The following is a 20,014-nucleotide window of genomic DNA, read 5'->3' on the forward strand; positions in this document are numbered from 1 at the left end:
GACTCGGCGGTCCGTGATCAAAACTTAAAACACGTTAACAAGAATTACAAGCATATCCTACACTGTCAAACTTATGTCTCTGCGTGGGTACACAATCAGCATTCAAATACAACAACACAGAAAGCAACGGACTCGGCGGTCCGTGATCAAAACTTAAAACACGTTAACAAGAATTACAAGTGTGATAGTGATAGTGTAGGATACTACACTATCAAACCTATGTCTCTGCCCAGAGACATAAGTTTGGCGGCGTGGGTATACAATCAGCATTCAAATACAACAACACAGAAAGCAACGGACTCGGCGGTCCGTGATCAAAACTTAAAACAAGAATTACAAGTGTGATAGTGATAGTGTAGGATACTACACTATCAAACCTATGTCTCTGCCCAGAGACATAAGTTTGGCGGCGTGGGTATACAATCAGCATTCAAATACAACAACACAGAAAGCAACGGACTCGGCGGTCCGTGATCAAAACTTAAACATGTTAACAAGAATTACAAGCATATCCTACACTATCAAACTTATGTCTCTGCCAAGACTGATAGCCTCTTACTTTGTCGATGTGCAGAAGTCCGTCTTGTGCGGCGGCGGTGCTTCTTGACGCGCCGGCGGCGGCTTGTGGTTCGCCAGTCCTCAGCGGCAGCGGGGGACGCGACGAGTCGGCTGGGCCCAGACAAAAGCGGGGCGTAGCGGTTATGCTTCTCGATGATCGACTCAAATGAAGAAAAATACACTATCTATTCACTCTCAATTCACTATCTCTCAAAAGGTCTCTCTCTCTCTCCAAACTCCAATAACTCCACGCTGAGTTCTGTTTGCTGCTCGTATTTATATACTCCGTTGTCACGTGATGTCACCAGTCATCAAAGAAGTCAAAGACATCAAAGCACATTGTACATTCCAAAATGAAAAAAAAAGAAAATAACTTTCAGGTTGCCATAGTAACCACTGCTTTTAAAACTGTTTACATTGGTTTTTCATTGACTTCAGCACCACAAAAGTTCGCCAACTTCCAAACGTGGTCTTTGCCAAAGGCACGCTAACTGAAATGCACAGCAGGAACAGTTAGGGCAGGTGTGTCAAACTGATCCAGTAAAGGGCCTCTGTGGCTGCAGATTTTCATTCCAACCAAGCAAGAACACACCTGATCCAACCAATCAAGGTGTGAAGGCAAATCAGGTAGGTGAATAAGTCGAGTCAGGTGTGTTCTTGCTTGGTTGGAATGAAAACCTGCAGCCACAGCGGCCCTTTACTGGATCAGTTTGACACACCTGAGTAAGGGAATTCATTTGAAATTTTAAGTGGGTTTCCCAAACCATCTTTGTGTAATTACGAACGTCTTGCCTGGAGAGGCGGTGTGTCCTGCAGTGCATGGGGACATCGCCCAGCACGCTTTCGTGCATGTTATGCAAAAAGAGAGCCTGGAAGGCAGGCTCTTCCTCCAGTCCTGGTTAGGTACGGCCCTGAGCATAGGCGGGCCTGAAGCGCCAGTAGTACTCCTTGGGTGATTCCTGCTCCTGCGACAAGCACTTTCCTCCTTAAGTGCTACCACTTCCTTCTCTAGGGCAGCTTTACTCTGAACCAAGAGACAGGCTTGTTGGTAGAAAGTCAGTAGCAAGCATTTTAACAATGGACCCTTGGATGATGTAACTACATCAGATCTGCTGTTCAGTAACAAGTTGATCTCCTCTTGGCACTCACTGAGGTTTAATTTCTGCAAAAACTCAGAGTAGCCTGTCTGAAGGCTCTGTGCCACAGATGAGATGAACTGTTTGCAGGGGGTCTCCATTGTGTCTGGAGAGAAAGGAGGGGGGGTTATGCAAATCACCTGATAAGGTGACTGGCGGTTCTCTTTTAGAGAGGTCAGCTTCACCCTCTAATGTTTCTATACAGCAACTCAGACTTACTGTAGGCTGCTTACTTAATTCTTTGCCAAAGGCACGCTAACTGAAATGCACAGCAGGAACAGTTAGGGAATTCATTTGAAATGTTAAGTGGGTTTCCCAAACCATCTTTGTGTAATTACGAACGTCTTGCCTGGAGAGGCGGTGTGTCCTGCAGTGCATGGGGACATCGCCCAGCACGCTTTCGTGCATGTTATGCAAAAAGAGAGCCTGGAAGGCAGGCTCTTCCTCCAGTCCTTGGTAGGTACGGCCCTGAGCATAGGCGGGCTTGAAGCGCCAGTAGTACTCCTTGGGTGATTCCTGCTCCTTGTGTAGAACGGCGAGGGCACCGAGCGTGGCGGAGGCAGGATCCTAGTACCGGCTATATTCCTTCAGGAGTGCTGCACAAAGTCTGGGGTAACGGTCCCGGGTTCCGGGTGCGAGTGTTTCTATGAAACGGTGGTCTTTGCCAAAGGCACCCTAACTGAAATGCACAGCAGGAACAGTTAGGGAATTAATTTGAAATTTTAAGTGGGTTTCCCAAACCATCTTTGTGTAATTACGAACGTCTTGCCTGGAGAGGCGGATGTCTCTGCCCAGAGACATAAGTTTGGCGGCGTGGGTACACAATCAGCATTCAAATACAACAACACAGAAAGCAACGGACTCGGCGGTCCGTGATCAAAACTTAAAACACGTTAACAAGAATTACAAGCATATCCTACACTATCAAACCTATGTCTCTGCCCAGAGACATAAGTTTGGCGGCGTGGGTATACAATCAGCATTCAAATACAACAACACAGAAAGCAACGGACTCGGCGGTCCGTGATCAAAACTTAAAACACGTTAACAAGAATTACAAGCATATCCTACACTATCAAACTTATGTCTCTGCCCAGACTGATAGCCTCTTACTTTGTCGATGTGCAGAAGTCCGTCTTGTGCGGCGGCGGTGCTTCTTGACGCGCCGGCGGCGGCTTGTGGTTCGCCAGTCCTCAGCGGCAGCGGGGGACGCGACGAGTCGGCTGGGCCCAGACAAAAGCGGGGCGTAGCGGTTATGCTTCTCGATGATCGACTCAAATGAAGAAAAATACACTATCTATTCACTCTCAATTCACTATCTCTCAAAAGGTCTCTCTCTCTCTCCAAACTCCAATAACTCCACGCTGAGTTCTGTTTGCTGCTCGTATTTATATACTCCGTTGTCACGTGATGTCACCAGTCATCAAAGAAGTCAAAGACATCAAAGCACATTGTACATTCCAAAATGAAAAAAAAAGAAAATAACTTTCAGGTTGCCATAGTAACCACTGCTTTTAAAACTGTTTACATTGGTTTTTCATTGACTTCAGCACCACAAAAGTTCGCCAACTTCCAAACGTGGTCTTTGCCAAAGGCACCCTAACTGAAATGCACAGCGGGAACAGTTAGGGAATTAATTTGAAATTTTAAGTGGGTTTCCCAAACCATCTTTGTGTAATTACGAACGTCTTGCCTGGAGAGGCGGATGTCTCTGCCCAGAGACATAAGTTTGGCGGCGTGGGTACACAATCAGCATTCAAATACAACAACACAGAAAGCAACGGACTCGGCGGTCCGTGATCAAAACTTAAAACACGTTAACAAGAATTACAAGCATATCCTACACTATCAAACTTATGTCTCTGCCCAGAGACATAAGTTTGGCAGCGTGGGTACACAATCAGCATTCAAATACAACAACACAGAAAGCAACGGACTCGGCGGTCCGTGATCAAAACTTAAAACACGTTAACAAGAATTACAAGCATATCCTACACTGTCAAACTTATGTCTCTGCGTGGGTACACAATCAGCATTCAAATACAACAACACAGAAAGCAACGGACTCGGCGGTCCGTGATCAAAACTTAAAACACGTTAACAAGAATTACAAGTGTGATAGTGATAGTGTAGGATACTACACTATCAAACCTATGTCTCTGCCCAGAGACATAAGTTTGGCGGCGTGGGTATACAATCAGCATTCAAATACAACAACACAGAAAGCAACGGACTCGGCGGTCCGTGATCAAAACTTAAAACAAGAATTACAAGTGTGATAGTGATAGTGTAGGATACTACACTATCAAACCTATGTCTCTGCCCAGAGACATAAGTTTGGCGGCGTGGGTATACAATCAGCATTCAAATACAACAACACAGAAAGCAACGGACTCGGCGGTCCGTGATCAAAACTTAAAACATGTTAACAAGAATTACAAGCATATCCTACACTATCAAACTTATGTCTCTGCCAAGACTGATAGCCTCTTACTTTGTCGATGTGCAGAAGTCCGTCTTGTGCGGCGGCGGTGCTTCTTGACGCGCCGGCGGCGGCTTGTGGTTCGCCAGTCCTCAGCGGCAGCGGGGGACGCGACGAGTCGGCTGGGCCCAGACAAAAGCGGGGCGTAGCGGTTATGCTTCTCGATGATCGACTCAAATGAAGAAAAATACACTATCTATTCACTCTCAATTCACTATCTCTCAAAAGGTCTCTCTCTCTCTCCAAACTCCAATAACTCCACGCTGAGTTCTGTTTGCTGCTCGTATTTATATACTCCGTTGTCACGTGATGTCACCAGTCATCAAAGAAGTAAAAGACATCAAAGCACATTGTACATTCCAAAATGAAAAAAAAAGAAAATAACTTTCAGGTTGCCATAGTAACCACTGCTTTTAAAACTGTTTACATTGGTTTTTCATTGACTTCAGCACCACAAAAGTTCGCCAACTTCCAAACGTGGTCTTTGCCAAAGGCACGCTAACTGAAATGCACAGCAGGAACAGTTAGGGCAGGTGTGTCAAACTGATCCAGTAAAGGGCCTCTGTGGCTGCAGATTTTCATTCCAACCAAGCAAGAACACACCTGATCCAACCAATCAAGGTGTGAAGGCAAATCAGGTAGGTGAATAAGTCGAGTCAGGTGTGTTCTTGCTTGGTTGGAATGAAAACCTGCAGCCACAGCGGCCCTTTACTGGATCAGTTTGACACACCTGAGTAAGGGAATTCATTTGAAATTTTAAGTGGGTTTCCCAAACCATCTTTGTGTAATTACGAACGTCTTGCCTGGAGAGGCGGTGTGTCCTGCAGTGCATGGGGACATCGCCCAGCACGCTTTCGTGCATGTTATGCAAAAAGAGAGCCTGGAAGGCAGGCTCTTCCTCCAGTCCTGGTTAGGTACGGCCCTGAGCATAGGCGGGCCTGAAGCGCCAGTAGTACTCCTTGGGTGATTCCTGCTCCTGCGACAAGCACTTTGCTCCTTAAGTGCTACCACTTCCTTCTCTAGGGCAGCTTTACTCTGAACCAAGAGACAGGCTTGTTGGTAGAAAGTCAGTAGCAAGCATTTTAACAATGGACCCTTGGATGATGTAACTACATCAGATCTGCTGTTCAGTAACAAGTTGATCTCCTCTTGGCACTCACTGAGGTTTAATTTCTGCAAAAACTCAGAGTAGCCTGTCTGAAGGCTCTGTGCCACAGATGAGATGAACTGTTTGCAGGGGGTCTCCATTGTGTCTGGAGAGAAAGGAGGGGGGGTTATGCAAATCACCTGATAAGGTGACTGGCGGTTCTCTTTTAGAGAGGTCAGCTTCACCCTCTAATGTTTCTATACAGCAACTCAGACTTACTGTAGGCTGCTTACTTAATTCTTTGCCAAAGGCACGCTAACTGAAATGCACAGCAGGAACAGTTAGGGAATTAATTTGAAATGTTAAGTGGGTTTCCCAAACCATCTTTGTGTAATTACGAACGTCTTGCCTGGAGAGGCGGTGTGTCCTGCAGTGCATGGGGACATGGCCCAGCATGCTTTCGTGCATGTTATGCAAAAAGAGAGCCTGGAAGGCAGGCTCTTCCTCCAGTCCTGGGTAGGTACGGCCCTGAGCATAGGCGGGCCTGAAGCGCCAGTAGTACTCTTTGGGTGATTCCTGCTCCTGCGACAAGCACTTTGCTCCTTAAGTGCTAGCACTTCCTTCTCTAGGGCAGCTTTACTCTGAACCAAGAGACAGGCTTGTTGGTAGAAAGTCAGTAGCAAGCATTTTAACAATGGACCCTTGGATGATGTAACTACATCAGATCTGCTGTTCAGTAACAAGTTGATCTCCTCTTGGCACTCACTGAGGTTTAATATCTGCAAAAACTCAGAGTAGCCTGTCTGAAGGCTCTGTGCCACAGATGAGATGAACTGTTTGCAGGGGGTCTCCATTGTGTCCGGAGAGAAAGGAGGGGGGGTTATGCAAATCACCTGATAAGGTGACTGGCGGTTCTCTTTTAGAGAGGTCAGCTTCACCCTCTAATGTTTCTATACAGCAACTCAGACTTACTGTAGGCTGCTTACTTAATTCTTTGCCAAAGGCACGCTAACTGAAATGCACAGCAGGAACAGTTAGGGAATTCATTTGAAATGTTAAGTGGGTTTCCCAAACCATCTTTGTGTAATTACGAACGTCTTGCCTGGAGAGGCGGTGTGTCCTGCAGTGCATGGGGACATCGCCCAGCACGCTTTCGTGCATGTTATGCAAAAAGAGAGCCTGGAAGGCAGGCTCTTCCTCCAGTCCTTGGTAGGTATGGCCCTGAGCATAGGCGGGCTTGAAGCGCCAGTAGTACTCCTTGGGTGATTCCTGCTCCTTGTGTAGAACGGCGAGGGCACCGAGCGTGGCGGAGGCAGGATCCTAGTACCGGCTATATTCCTTCAGGAGTGCTGCACAAAGTCTGGGGTAACGGTCCCGGGTTCCGGGTGCGAGTGTTTCTATGAAACGGTGGTCTTTGCCAAAGGCACCCTAACTGAAATGCACAGCAGGAACAGTTAGGGAATTAATTTGAAATTTTAAGTGGGTTTCCCAAACCATCTTTGTGTAATTACGAACGTCTTGCCTGGAGAGGCGGATGTCTCTGCCCAGAGACATAAGTTTGGCGGCGTGGGTACACAATCAGCATTCAAATACAACAACACAGAAAGCAACGGACTCGGCGGTCCGTGATCAAAACTTAAAACACGTTAACAAGAATTACAAGCATATCCTACACTATCAAACCTATGTCTCTGCCCAGAGACATAAGTTTGGCGGCGTGGGTATACAATCAGCATTCAAATACAACAACACAGAAAGCAACGGACTCGGCGGTCCGTGATCAAAACTTAAAACACGTTAACAAGAATTACAAGCATATCCTACACTATCAAACTTATGTCTCTGCCCAGACTGATAGCCTCTTACTTTGTCGATGTGCAGAAGTCCGTCTTGTGCGGCGGCGGTGCTTCTTGACGCGCCGGCGGCGGCTTGTGGTTCGCCAGTCCTCAGCGGCAGCGGGGGACGCGACGAGTCGGCTGGGCCCAGACAAAAGCGGGGCGTAGCGGTTATGCTTCTCGATGATCGACTCAAATGAAGAAAAATACACTATCTATTCACTCTCAATTCACTATCTCTCAAAAGGTCTCTCTCTCTCTCCAAACTCCAATAACTCCACGCTGAGTTCTGTTTGCTGCTCGTATTTATATACTCCGTTGTCACGTGATGTCACCAGTCATCAAAGAAGTCAAAGACATCAAAGCACATTGTACATTCCAAAATGAAAAAAAAAGAAAATAACTTTCAGGTTGCCATAGTAACCACTGCTTTTAAAACTGTTTACATTGGTTTTTCATTGACTTCAGCACCACAAAAGTTCGCCAACTTCCAAACGTGGTCTTTGCCAAAGGCACCCTAACTGAAATGCACAGCGGGAACAGTTAGGGAATTAATTTGAAATTTTAAGTGGGTTTCCCAAACCATCTTTGTGTAATTACGAACGTCTTGCCTGGAGAGGCGGATGTCTCTGCCCAGAGACATAAGTTTGGCGGCGTGGGTACACAATCAGCATTCAAATACAACAACACAGAAAGCAACGGACTCGGCGGTCCGTGATCAAAACTTAAAACACGTTAACAAGAATTACAAGCATATCCTACACTATCAAACTTATGTCTCTGCCCAGAGACATAAGTTTGGCAGCGTGGGTACACAATCAGCATTCAAATACAACAACACAGAAAGCAACGGACTCGGCGGTCCGTGATCAAAACTTAAAACACGTTAACAAGAATTACAAGCATATCCTACACTGTCAAACTTATGTCTCTGCGTGGGTACACAATCAGCATTCAAATACAACAACACAGAAAGCAACGGACTCGGCGGTCCGTGATCAAAACTTAAAACACGTTAACAAGAATTACAAGTGTGATAGTGATAGTGTAGGATACTACACTATCAAACCTATGTCTCTGCCCAGAGACATAAGTTTGGCGGCGTGGGTATACAATCAGCATTCAAATACAACAACACAGAAAGCAACGGACTCGGCGGTCCGTGATCAAAACTTAAAACAAGAATTACAAGTGTGATAGTGATAGTGTAGGATACTACACTATCAAACCTATGTCTCTGCCCAGAGACATAAGTTTGGCGGCGTGGGTATACAATCAGCATTCAAATACAACAACACAGAAAGCAACGGACTCGGCGGTCCGTGATCAAAACTTAAAACATGTTAACAAGAATTACAAGCATATCCTACACTATCAAACTTATGTCTCTGCCAAGACTGATAGCCTCTTACTTTGTCGATGTGCAGAAGTCCGTCTTGTGCGGCGGCGGTGCTTCTTGACGCGCCGGCGGCGGCTTGTGGTTCGCCAGTCCTCAGCGGCAGCGGGGGACGCGACGAGTCGGCTGGGCCCAGACAAAAGCGGGGCGTAGCGGTTATGCTTCTCGATGATCGACTCAAATGAAGAAAAATACACTATCTATTCACTCTCAATTCACTATCTCTCAAAAGGTCTCTCTCTCTCTCCAAACTCCAATAACTCCACGCTGAGTTCTGTTTGCTGCTCGTATTTATATACTCCGTTGTCACGTGATGTCACCAGTCATCAAAGAAGTCAAAGACATCAAAGCACATTGTACATTCCAAAATGAAAAAAAAAGAAAATAACTTTCAGGTTGCCATAGTAACCACTGCTTTTAAAACTGTTTACATTGGTTTTTCATTGACTTCAGCACCACAAAAGTTCGCCAACTTCCAAACGTGGTCTTTGCCAAAGGCACGCTAACTGAAATGCACAGCAGGAACAGTTAGGGCAGGTGTGTCAAACTGATCCAGTAAAGGGCCTCTGTGGCTGCAGATTTTCATTCCAACCAAGCAAGAACACACCTGATCCAACCAATCAAGGTGTGAAGGCAAATCAGGTAGGTGAATAAGTCGAGTCAGGTGTGTTCTTGCTTGGTTGGAATGAAAACCTGCAGCCACAGCGGCCCTTTACTGGATCAGTTTGACACACCTGAGTAAGGGAATTCATTTGAAATTTTAAGTGGGTTTCCCAAACCATCTTTGTGTAATTACGAACGTCTTGCCTGGAGAGGCGGTGTGTCCTGCAGTGCATGGGGACATCGCCCAGCACGCTTTCGTGCATGTTATGCAAAAAGAGAGCCTGGAAGGCAGGCTCTTCCTCCAGTCCTGGTTAGGTACGGCCCTGAGCATAGGCGGGCCTGAAGCGCCAGTAGTACTCCTTGGGTGATTCCTGCTCCTGCGACAAGCACTTTGCTCCTTTAGTGCTACCACTTCCTTCTCTAGGGCAGCTTTACTCTGAACCAAGAGACAGGCTTGTTGGTAGAAAGTCAGTAGCAAGCATTTTAACAATGGACTCTTGGATGATGTAACTACATCAGATCTGCTGTTCAGTAACAAGTTGATCTCCTCTTGGCACTCACTGAGGTTTAATTTCTGCAAAAACTCAGAGTAGCCTGTCTGAAGGCTCTGTGCCACAGATGAGATGAACTGTTTGCAGGGGGTCTCCATTGTGTCCGGAGAGAAAGGAGGGGGGGTTATGCAAATCACCTGATAAGGTGACTGGCGGTTCTCTTTTAGAGAGGTTAGCTTCACCCTCTAATGATTCTATACAGCAACTCAGACTTACTGTAGGCTGCTTACTTAATTCTTTGCCAAAGGCACGCTAACTGAAATGCACAGCAGGAACAGTTAGGGCAGGTGTGTCAAACTGATCCAGTAAAGGGCCTCTGTGGCTGCAGATTTTCATTCCAACCAAGCAAGAACACACCTGATCCAACCAATCAAGGTGTGAAGGCAAATCAGGTAGGTGAATAAGTCGAGTCAGGTGTGTTCTTGCTTGGTTGGAATGAAAACCTGCAGCCACAGCGGCCCTTTACTGGATCAGTTTGACACACCTGAGTAAGGGAATTAATTTGAAATTTTAAGTGGGTTTCCCAAACCATCTTTGTGTAATTACGAACGTCTTGCCTGGAGAGGCGGTGTGTCCTGCAGTGCATGGGGACATCGCCCAGCACGCTTTCGTGCATGTTATGCAAAAAGAGAGCCTGGAAGGCAGGCTCTTCCTCCAGTCCTGGTTAGGTACGGCCCTGAGCATAGGCGGGCCTGAAGCGCCAGTAGTACTCCTTGGGTGATTCCTGCTCCTGCGACAAGCACTTTGCTCCTTTAGTGCTACCACTTCCTTCTCTAGGGCAGCTTTACTCTGAACCAAGAGACAGGCTTGTTGGTAGAAAGTCAGTAGCAAGCATTTTAACAATGGACTCTTGGATGATGTAACTACATCAGATCTGCTATTCAGTAACAAGTTGATCTCCGCTTGGCACTCACTGAGGTTTAATTTCTGCAAAAACTCAGAGTAGCCTGTCTGAAGGCTCTGTGCCACAGATGAGATGAACTGTTTGCAGGGGGTCTCCATTGTGTCCGGAGAGAAAGGAGGGGGGGTTATGCAAATCACCTGATAAGGTGACTGGCGGTTCTCTTTTAGAGAGGTCAGCTTCACCCTCTAATGATTCTATACAGCAACTCAGACTTACTGTAGGCTGCTTACTTAATTCTTTGCCAAAGGCACGCTAACTGAAATACACAGCAGGAACAGTTAGGGCAGGTGTGTCAAACTGATCCAGTAAAGGGCCTCTGTGGCTGCAGATTTTCATTCCAACCAAGCAAGAACACACCTGATCCAACCAATCAAGGTGTGAAGGCAAATCAGGTAGGTGAATAAGTCGAGTCAGGTGTGTTCTTGCTTGGTTGGAATGAAAACCTGCAGCCACAGCGGCCCTTTACTGGATCAGTTTGACACACCTGAGTTAGGGAATTAATTTGAAATGTTAAGTGGGTTTCCCAAACCATCTTTGTGTAATTACGAACGTCTTGCCTGGAGAGGCGGTGTGTCCTGCAGTGCATGGGGACATGGCCCAGCACGCTTTCGTGCATGTTATGCAAAAAAAGAGCCTGGAAGGCAGGCTCTTCCTCCAGTCCTGGGTAGGTACGGCCCTGAGCATAGGTGGGCCTGAAGCGCCAGTAGTACTCTTTGGGTGATTCCTGCTCCTGCGACAAGCACTTTGCTGCTTTAGTGCTACCACTTCCTTCTCTAGGGCAGCTTTACTAATAGTGATTACAATCAATAACACTGCAATTAACAAAGCCTTACTATCTAACTACCTAACACACAAAGCTAAGCTAAACAAAGGAAGAGACACACGTGGAGTGTGTGTGTGTGTGTGTGTGTGTGTGTGTGCGTGTGTGTGTGGAGAGAGAGAGAAAAATGGCCGGGCGTGACCACCAGATGGAGCTATTCCTCACAGCGTTCAGGGGCGGGGCCGCTGACGTCAGATAGAATAGCGAGAGAGGGAGAGAGAGAGAGAGAGAGAGAGAGAGAGATGGCCGGGTACAGCCACCAGATGGATCTATTTCCTTGGCGTCCGGAGACGGAAACAGCTGGCGGAGGATACGTGTGGGGGCAGTGTATGTGTGTGCACATGTGTGTTAGCTGGAACAAAGAGAGAGAGAATGCGCGCGTAATGCACAAAGGATCAATAAGCGATTACCATCACATGGGAGCTCGTGAATGAACTGGCGTTCGTTCGGCGGGACCCCGGTCTTTTAACTGATGGTAGATCACTTACTGAGCTCGTGAATGTGTCCGAGGTTGGACACACTGTTACCGAATTCAAACCCAGCGGCGTGGGTACACAATCAGCATTCAAATACAACAACACAGAAAGCAACGGACTCGGCGGTCCGTGATCAAAACTTAAAACACGTTAACAAGAATTACAAGCATATCCTACACTATCAAACTTATGTCTCTGCCCAGAGACATAAGTTTGGCGGCGTGGGTACACAATCAGCATTCAAATACAACAACACCGAAAGCAACAGACTCGGCGGTCCGTGATCAAAACTTAAAACACGTTAACAAGAATTACAAGCATATCCTACACTATCAAACTTATGTCTCTGCCCAGACTGATAGCCTCTTACTTTGTCGATGTGCATAAGTCCGTCTTGTGCGGCGGCGGTGCTTCTTGACGCGCCGGCGGCGGCTTGTGGTTCGCCAGTCCTCAGCGGCAGCGGGGGACGCGACGAGTCGGCTGGGCCCAGACGAGAGCGGGGCGTAGCGGTTATGCTTCTCGATGATCGACTCAAATGAAGAAAAATTCACTATCTATTCACTCTCAATTCACTATCTCTCAAAAGGTCTCTCTCTCTCTCCAAACTCAAATAACTCCACGCTGAGTTCTGTTCGCTGCTCGTATTTATACACTCCGGTGTCACGTGATGTCACCAGTCATCAAAGACATCAAAGCACATTGTACATTCCAAAATGAAAAAAAAAGAAAAGAACTTTCAGGTTGCCATAGTAACCACTGCTTTTAAAACTGTTTACATTGGTTTTTCATTGACTTCAGCACCACAAAAGTTCGCCAACTTCCAAACGTGATTAAACGTTTAAAACATTCACAAGACAGTGGACTTTATTGGGTCAAACATTCAAGTCGATGGTCCGTACGGTTTTTTGCAGTTTGAGTTTGGTGAAGTTTCAGATGTTATAGTGGGTGTGAATGGCAGGGAATCTTCAGCTTGTGTCGATATAATATAATATTTCCAACTCGCTCCCAATGCCAAAATTGTGTCAGTCAGTTTTGGGTGAAAACGTAGAAAACTTGTGCCTGTCGCAGACATGTAACTATGGAATCCAACACACACATTTCGGTCATAGATGTCTAACCCAAAGGAGATTTAGTAATTCTACCAGAATTGTATTTGTTTTATGTTAATATTTCACACATTTTTTTATACAGTATATATACAGTATATATATATATATATATATATATATATATATATATATATATATGTATATATATATATACACGTTGCACTTTTTTCTTTGGTACAACCACAACCACGAATCATCATTCACCTGTCTCCTTGTTCATTCAGATACTTGATTGACTGGCATACAGACAATCTTATTTCCCAGTGAAACAGGAAACAAGTAAACACAGGCAGGACATAAGGTCGGGAGGAATTTGATGATTCAAAAGATTAGCTCACCACTTTCTCTCTCTCCTTGGTACTCGCTGATTTAAATACGTGCGGTTAAAATTACGTTTTCATTTCAGCTTGATGTTAAAGGGCGAGTCCACCATTATTATTATCATGTTTTTAAATAATTCTGTAGCTTCCCACTGCTGTTCCCATATACACATATACCTCATGTAACCTTGTTGGCAATCTTCTACCCCAACTCCGGTGTGTAATCCTACACAAGTTCCTGAAAATGGTGCAGTGTAACGTGTAATGTAACACGTTAGTTTTGTGCGTCAAGCAATCAGTAACTTCGGATACGGAAAGGAAAATCCCGACTGCAGCCTGCTTTTTGTCAGACAGTAGTGTGCCACCTGTGCGTGTCAGCGGAGGCGCAGCGCTGCGATGCGTTTGTGCCCTGCTGCTGACCTACGTTACCTGTGTCAGCGCTTCAATACCCCACCACCCTCCAGCGCACCCGTGGAGTCTCGTTCTTACTCCCAGGAGAAATCGACTGTCGAACAGACGTTTCGAAAATCTTCTTCTGCTACGTTTTAATCACTACTTTGAAGAGTAAATGTAAGTGGACGATGGTAAAGTGAATTTAGGCCTTTTCAATTTTGATTAATATGTTGTGTGATCAAAAAAAAATATGAATCAATAAAGCGCTATTTGGCATAGTGCTAACTGTCTTTATTGTTATCCTGCAGAGTTAATTTGTTTGGATGACTGACGTTATTCATCATTGTCACAACTTCTCGGTGCATTTAAAGGAGGCTGTGTGTGTGTCAGTTAAGTTGCAGCATGTGCGAGGCGCTGCAAACGGCTTTTAATTTTTGGTAACGCATGAGTACTCTAACGCGTTACTTTTATTCACAGGTAATGCTGTAACGTAACTGATTACTTTTAATTGATGGTAACGTTGTAACCTAATTAACTACTTTCCAAAGTAACTATACCCAACACTGGTTGTGGTTTCTTTCTTACGACAAATGTACTTATTGTAAGTCGCTTTGGACAATAGTGTCGGCTAAATGCCCTAAATGTAAATGTAGCAGGTTACTGAGTATCTTCAGTCTAGTGTCTAGGGCTAAACAACATCTGGAAGTGCGATCATAAAAATTGAAGATAATGAGTCACCAAATTTCATTATTTTCCACAAAAGAATTATGAAGAACTTTACTTTATTATTGAGGTCATAGAGGAAGTAAACACGTTGCTTGCACGGATGTTTGCCGTTGCTATGACAACAAGTAAAAGCTACCGTTAGCATCTAAGTCCAACCACCCGATCAATAAACACCCATAAGATGACAATTTGGCTCATATAAAAAAAAAACAACAATAAGCATTAACAGCCATCATCACCATAGCTTAACAAGGTGTTGTCACACATGTGAACGGCTTTTAATTTTTGGTAACGCATAAGAACTCTAACTCGTTACTTTTATTCACAGGTAACGCTGTAACGTAACTGATTACTTTTAATTGATGGTAACGTTGTAACCTAATTAACTACTTTGCCGTTGCAATGACAACAAGTAAAAGCTACCGTTAGCATCTAAGATGACAATTTGGCCCATATAAAAAAAAACAACAATAAGCATTAACAGCCATCATCACCATAGCTTAAAAAGGCGTTGTCACACATGTGATGTATTAATTAGAAAAATAAATGTGACATTCATCGGAAGTTAGCTGGCATAAATCATTATAAACTTGCAAATTTGCTACTTTATTCATGTGCAAGACTTGGAGTTGATTAGAGGTGCACATCGGTCCGCCACGGCCCGGATTTCTCCAACCTGAACACTCTCATATGTCCCAGTGATAGGTATGGTCTGGATATCCCCGTTACCGTATGTGCGTCTGAGGCGTGCTGTAAAGGGGATATCAACTTTGAACTTATACTGCACCATATTAACCATGCAGGACTGGTTTGGCGGGGCTGAGATCTCCACAGAAACAGAATCGGTGATGGCCTCTGTCACTGTCTTTCCCTTGGAGTACTGGAACGTCACCTCGGTGCTGAAACTAATACCGTCGGAGAAGATCAAGGGGATACCGGCCTTAAATGTCATTTGAACACCAACTTGCACAGAAAATTTTAGGTCCCACAAGTGCTCCACCTTATTCATTTTTGAGAGGGAATTTGTTTTCACCACAGGGCGGCATTCGTAGTTACTGATGGATGTTTGCCGCACCGTCTCTGGAGGAAGATGGAAGATTGAAGACCCATTAATGTTGTACCTGACATCAAAGACCTCCTGGCTGATTACATTCTCATTGATGGTTAGGACCTGGTAGGAGCTGTACTGATATACAGTACTCTTCCATGGCAGATAGAAATGCTTCTTACTAGTAGAAACCTTCCCAAGTCCATATGAGTCCTTCCCTACGTAATTATCCCCATTGGGGCAGCTTCTGACTGCATTCTTGGGCACTGAACCGGACGAATCCTCCTTCCACTCCAGGAGATCAACGTTGTTTTTGTTCACCAGGATCTCAAACGGGAAACCAAAATGTACTTCTGTTGCATTGGGATATTGGCAATAAGGACCTTTGCTAGGGGTATAAAAGCCAGGTTCGCACATGTATTTGCAGACATAATCAATGCGATCAACATACTCATTGTTAATTGAAACGGCATCGTTTGGGAGAGAGTTGGTCCAGGTCACCCATTCCAGGTTAAAGCCATCGCCAGACACTTCGGAGAAGGACTGAAGCTGCCTCTTCTGCCTGTGCTCAGCAACATTCATACGAGGTCCATCTGTTAGTGTGAAAATGCATTTCATTTATTTCCATAATTCCATTTTTGCACAAAATGCATTGCTATTCCTATTTGTGGTGCTGTCTTAATAAGAGTAATAGAACTACTTATCATGCATCTTTAATCTCAGAGAAAATCAGGGTTATTTTTTATGAATTTTTCACCTCATAATCTTGTAAACATGTGAGCTTTTTTTCATAAATTTGACTTGCCTTTACATATCTTTGTTTATCTCAATGTATGACTTCATAATCTTGTAAATTTGCCATTCCCCCAAAATATATAGAGCTAGAGTTTGTGTTTACCATTTCCCTGCTCTGTGTTGCTGCCCAGAGGACTGGTCAGAGACAGAGCCGGCAGGACCAACAGCAGCAACACTGACATCTTCATCTGGAAACGAAGTGAAGGACAGAATCACAACAGCAGCATTAAACCAAAGCACCAAGAGTCCCAACTGTTTGTACACGGTGAATCTGTTTTTTCAAATAAGCAAAGTATTTACAACAATAATAAATAAATAATAATGTATATGTCTGATCTACTGAGAGAGATATTTTTAAATTGTGTTTGTAATTTAACAGTTGAGGTAAAAACGCAATAAAAAAGAGTACTCACCATGCCCATCACTTGATGCACCTCTGGTCGCCGTTAGGTTTATATACTGTTGGTGCTTTGAGGCTGAGTCACTGAGCAAACACACTTTCACTTTGTCTTGGCTCTTATGTTGAACAGTAAACAATGAACGGTCCAGAGATGTTAGAGTAGACGTCTCAAGATGGATATATACAGAATGAAAAGAAATTCAATCTGCCTTGGTAGACTCGATTTTTTTAACAATAACTGGTTCTTCCTCTTAGTTTGGTCATCCATAATCGATAATAAAACAAGAAGAAATCAAAAAATAAAAAGGAATATGTTGTTTATGCGTTAACAAGGATTTGGCAATAATACACTGTAAAATATCTGCAGCTGTGGGGTTGAAAGACAGTGTACGCTTTCACTAATAGGCGAGCAGTTGTGTTCAGGTCCAAATCCCACGAGAAAGAGGGAGGTGGGGAGACCGCTTGTCCGGGCGGAATCCCAGGAGAAAGAACAGGAGGTCAACGTCTCAGTAGAAAGAGGAGATCAGGTCGAGGTCCGTGGAGAAAGAGGTAGATTCCATGTTGGTCTGCTCAACGAAGCAACTGCAGTTGACCAATCACAATGGAATCTCGAGTTCGCAAACAGAAGACCCCCCATCTCAATGTTCAGAAACAATTCCATCTGCATCCATGAATTGTTTCATAGACACAAGGCTCCCAACAATATAAATACTGTATATATACAGTATATATATATATATATATACATTTATATAATTCCCTGTTCCTTTCAGAGAGTCCAGAATATGTTTTCCAAGTTATGTATTATCAAATGCATAACAGTTATAGAAGCAGTCGATGTCAATGAAAATCTTCTTCCAGCAGTGCTAACTGCTTTTCCTCTGATTAAAAAAATAGCCTTATCAAATAAATTAGAGGAAGTAACAGAAATAAATATAGAATGGAAACCACCTTTGATAGGCAGATCAATCAGTGCTTAACCCACCTCTTTTATCAACAGGTGTGTCAAATCTGCCTTTACAATTTAAAGTGGAACAAGTCTACCTGCTGATTTACTTCTTTTTCAGAGTTTAAACACTACTGATAGGCATTTTTAAATCTTTGGATATCTTTTTATATCCTTCTTCTGATTGATAAAGTTCAACTACCTTTTCTCGCAGGTCCGTTAATGCTTCTTTTGCTTTCCCCATGGCTCCGCATCCAGCAAAGTCAGTGCAGCCCTGGATGAAATGTGCAGGGGTCTCTCAAGAGCCAAAAACGAATTGACTATTTATACACAGACTCTTATTACAATTGAACAAGTCACAGGTATGGAAACTTACCATTAATAGACATTTAAATGTGTAAACTATATATCAGGGTCATTTGGGTGATTTCAGTTATCACTACGATTTAAAAAGGTCACACACAAATATGTGATAATAAATGGCTTCACATGACCACTATCCCTAAATAAAATTTAAAGAAAATTCATCATCAGCCATATTTTTCCAACAAATGGCCAATATTTCACAAATTCTGCCAGGGTATGTAAACATATGAGCCCAACTGTACATCTGTCTTTGCAGGAGAGCTGCCATGTTGCACAACTGTAGTCTGTAACATTGCACATTGTTTGTGTGTATGTTATCTGATCTCCAGTGACTGCTTTATTGATTGATTGAATTATTAACTTCAAATCTAAATACGTTCTGTACATTGTGGAACCAAAATATATAAAAGATAATGATAAAAAATGTTGCCTTCTTTCTTTGATTAAAAAAAAAAGCCCAGCCAGGTTGAATAAACATGGGATTAAGCCATATCAAACACATTATAAGCAACTAAACACTGGACACCACCTTAGGTAGTCAGATCATTCAGTGTTGGAGCCACTTCAACTTTTCTCAACAGGTGGGTCGAATCTGCCTTTGAGCTTCTTTTTTTCTTATTCTAACTGGCTTTCATGAGGTGGATGTCTGCTGAGGCTATAGAGAGGTCCCTTCCTGGTTCCCCATGGGACCGTATTTCAAAATATGAACAGTCATCAACAGTGAGAGACAAATTGATTCAATTTTGTACCATGATTTACACATGGGATGTATTGATATTACACTCAATACATTTGTGGGATAATTGTGGAAGTATAATGGGAAAAAATGAAACATTAATAAATCTGAAATCAAGCTATATACATTTGTGGCAGACAGTAATTGTAATGACTGGAGTGTAGCGGCATAATGGATCAGCAGCTACACTCCTGTTTATATCCCACCTAGGGCTGTCAGTTTAACGCGTTAATTAGATTAATTAATTAAACTGCAAATTAACGCGTTATAAAAATTAACGCAATTAATTCTGAGGGTCTGAGTGGCAATTCAATGCGCGAGCATTTTAAATTTGGCCCATTGAATGACCCGTAGGCTACTTGGCAGTGGCACGTCAAGGTAGCACTAGCACCGAGGAACTTGTCCAGACGTGTTCGTCACGTCACAACTGCGTCGGGAGTGAGGCGAGCACATCGTTGCGAGGGCCTTTGAATGACAAGTTTATTTATAAAAAAGAACGAAGACGGGACTATCAACAAGAATGCGGTGATTTGTAGCTTTTGTAAAAAAGAATTCTCCTATCACCGAAGCTGCTCCAGCTTGACTTATCATTTAAACGCTAAACACGTCGGTACAAGTTCCACGGTTAGTTACTTAAAGTTGTCTGTTGTCAGATCCTCTAACGTTAGCTTGGGGTGAGTTTTTGATTTGAGGAGTTGATACTGTAACCCCAGATCCTCTTTTGGGTTTGATAATTGGTTTGCTGGGATGTCCTTGGCCATTTTCTTTTAAATTTCATTTATGAAACACACTTCAATAATAAAAATGTGGATTTCAAATCTTCTCTTCTTAGTGTATTCAATTGATTAGTCATGCAATACAATTTTGTAATGTCTTAGAATTTGAATTCTTTATTTGGGTACCTTTAGCAGATATGAGATTAAAATGCGATTAATTAGATTAATTAATTACAAATCCTGTAATTAATTAGATACATTTTTTTAATCGCCTGACAGCCCTAATCCCACCCATTTATTTACAATTATATGCTTGGGGATGCGTTGGCCTATTGTATCATGTAATCTTTCTTCCCTGTCCACCGTGTGTGTGTGTGTGTGTGTGTGTGTGTGTGTGTGTGTGTGTGTGTGTGTGTGTGTGTGTGTGTGTGTGTGTGTGTCCTTGTGTGTGTGTTTCCTGTTTCCTGTCACACGATCTGCAATCTTGCAAGCAGTGCCAATAAAACTGTAAATCTTTTATTTGATTTTGCCCTTGTTTCTTGTCTATCAGTACTATCTGCTATCAATAATAAAACTAATAATGATACATTTTATTAATTGTAATATACATT

The 20,014-nt window shown here is 43.7% G+C and overlaps 1 protein-coding gene across 1 annotated transcript; it reads right to left on the bottom strand.

Annotated features, from left to right (window-relative positions):
* Positions 1-15,006: 15,006 nt before the first annotated feature.
* Positions 15,007-16,026, bottom strand: LOC311023724 (natterin-4-like; the record flags this gene model as incomplete). Its single annotated transcript, XM_084025714.1, has 1 exon — positions 15,007-16,026. One exon carries the CDS (start codon positions 16,024-16,026, stop codon positions 15,007-15,009), a length of 1,020 nt encoding a protein of 339 aa, XP_083881840.1.
* Between the last annotated feature and the right edge of the window lie 3,988 nt (positions 16,027-20,014).

Source organism: Eutrigla gurnardus (genome assembly GCF_963514095.1).
Source record: "Eutrigla gurnardus genome assembly, chromosome: 13".
Lineage (NCBI taxonomy): Eukaryota > Metazoa > Chordata > Actinopteri > Perciformes > Triglidae > Eutrigla > Eutrigla gurnardus.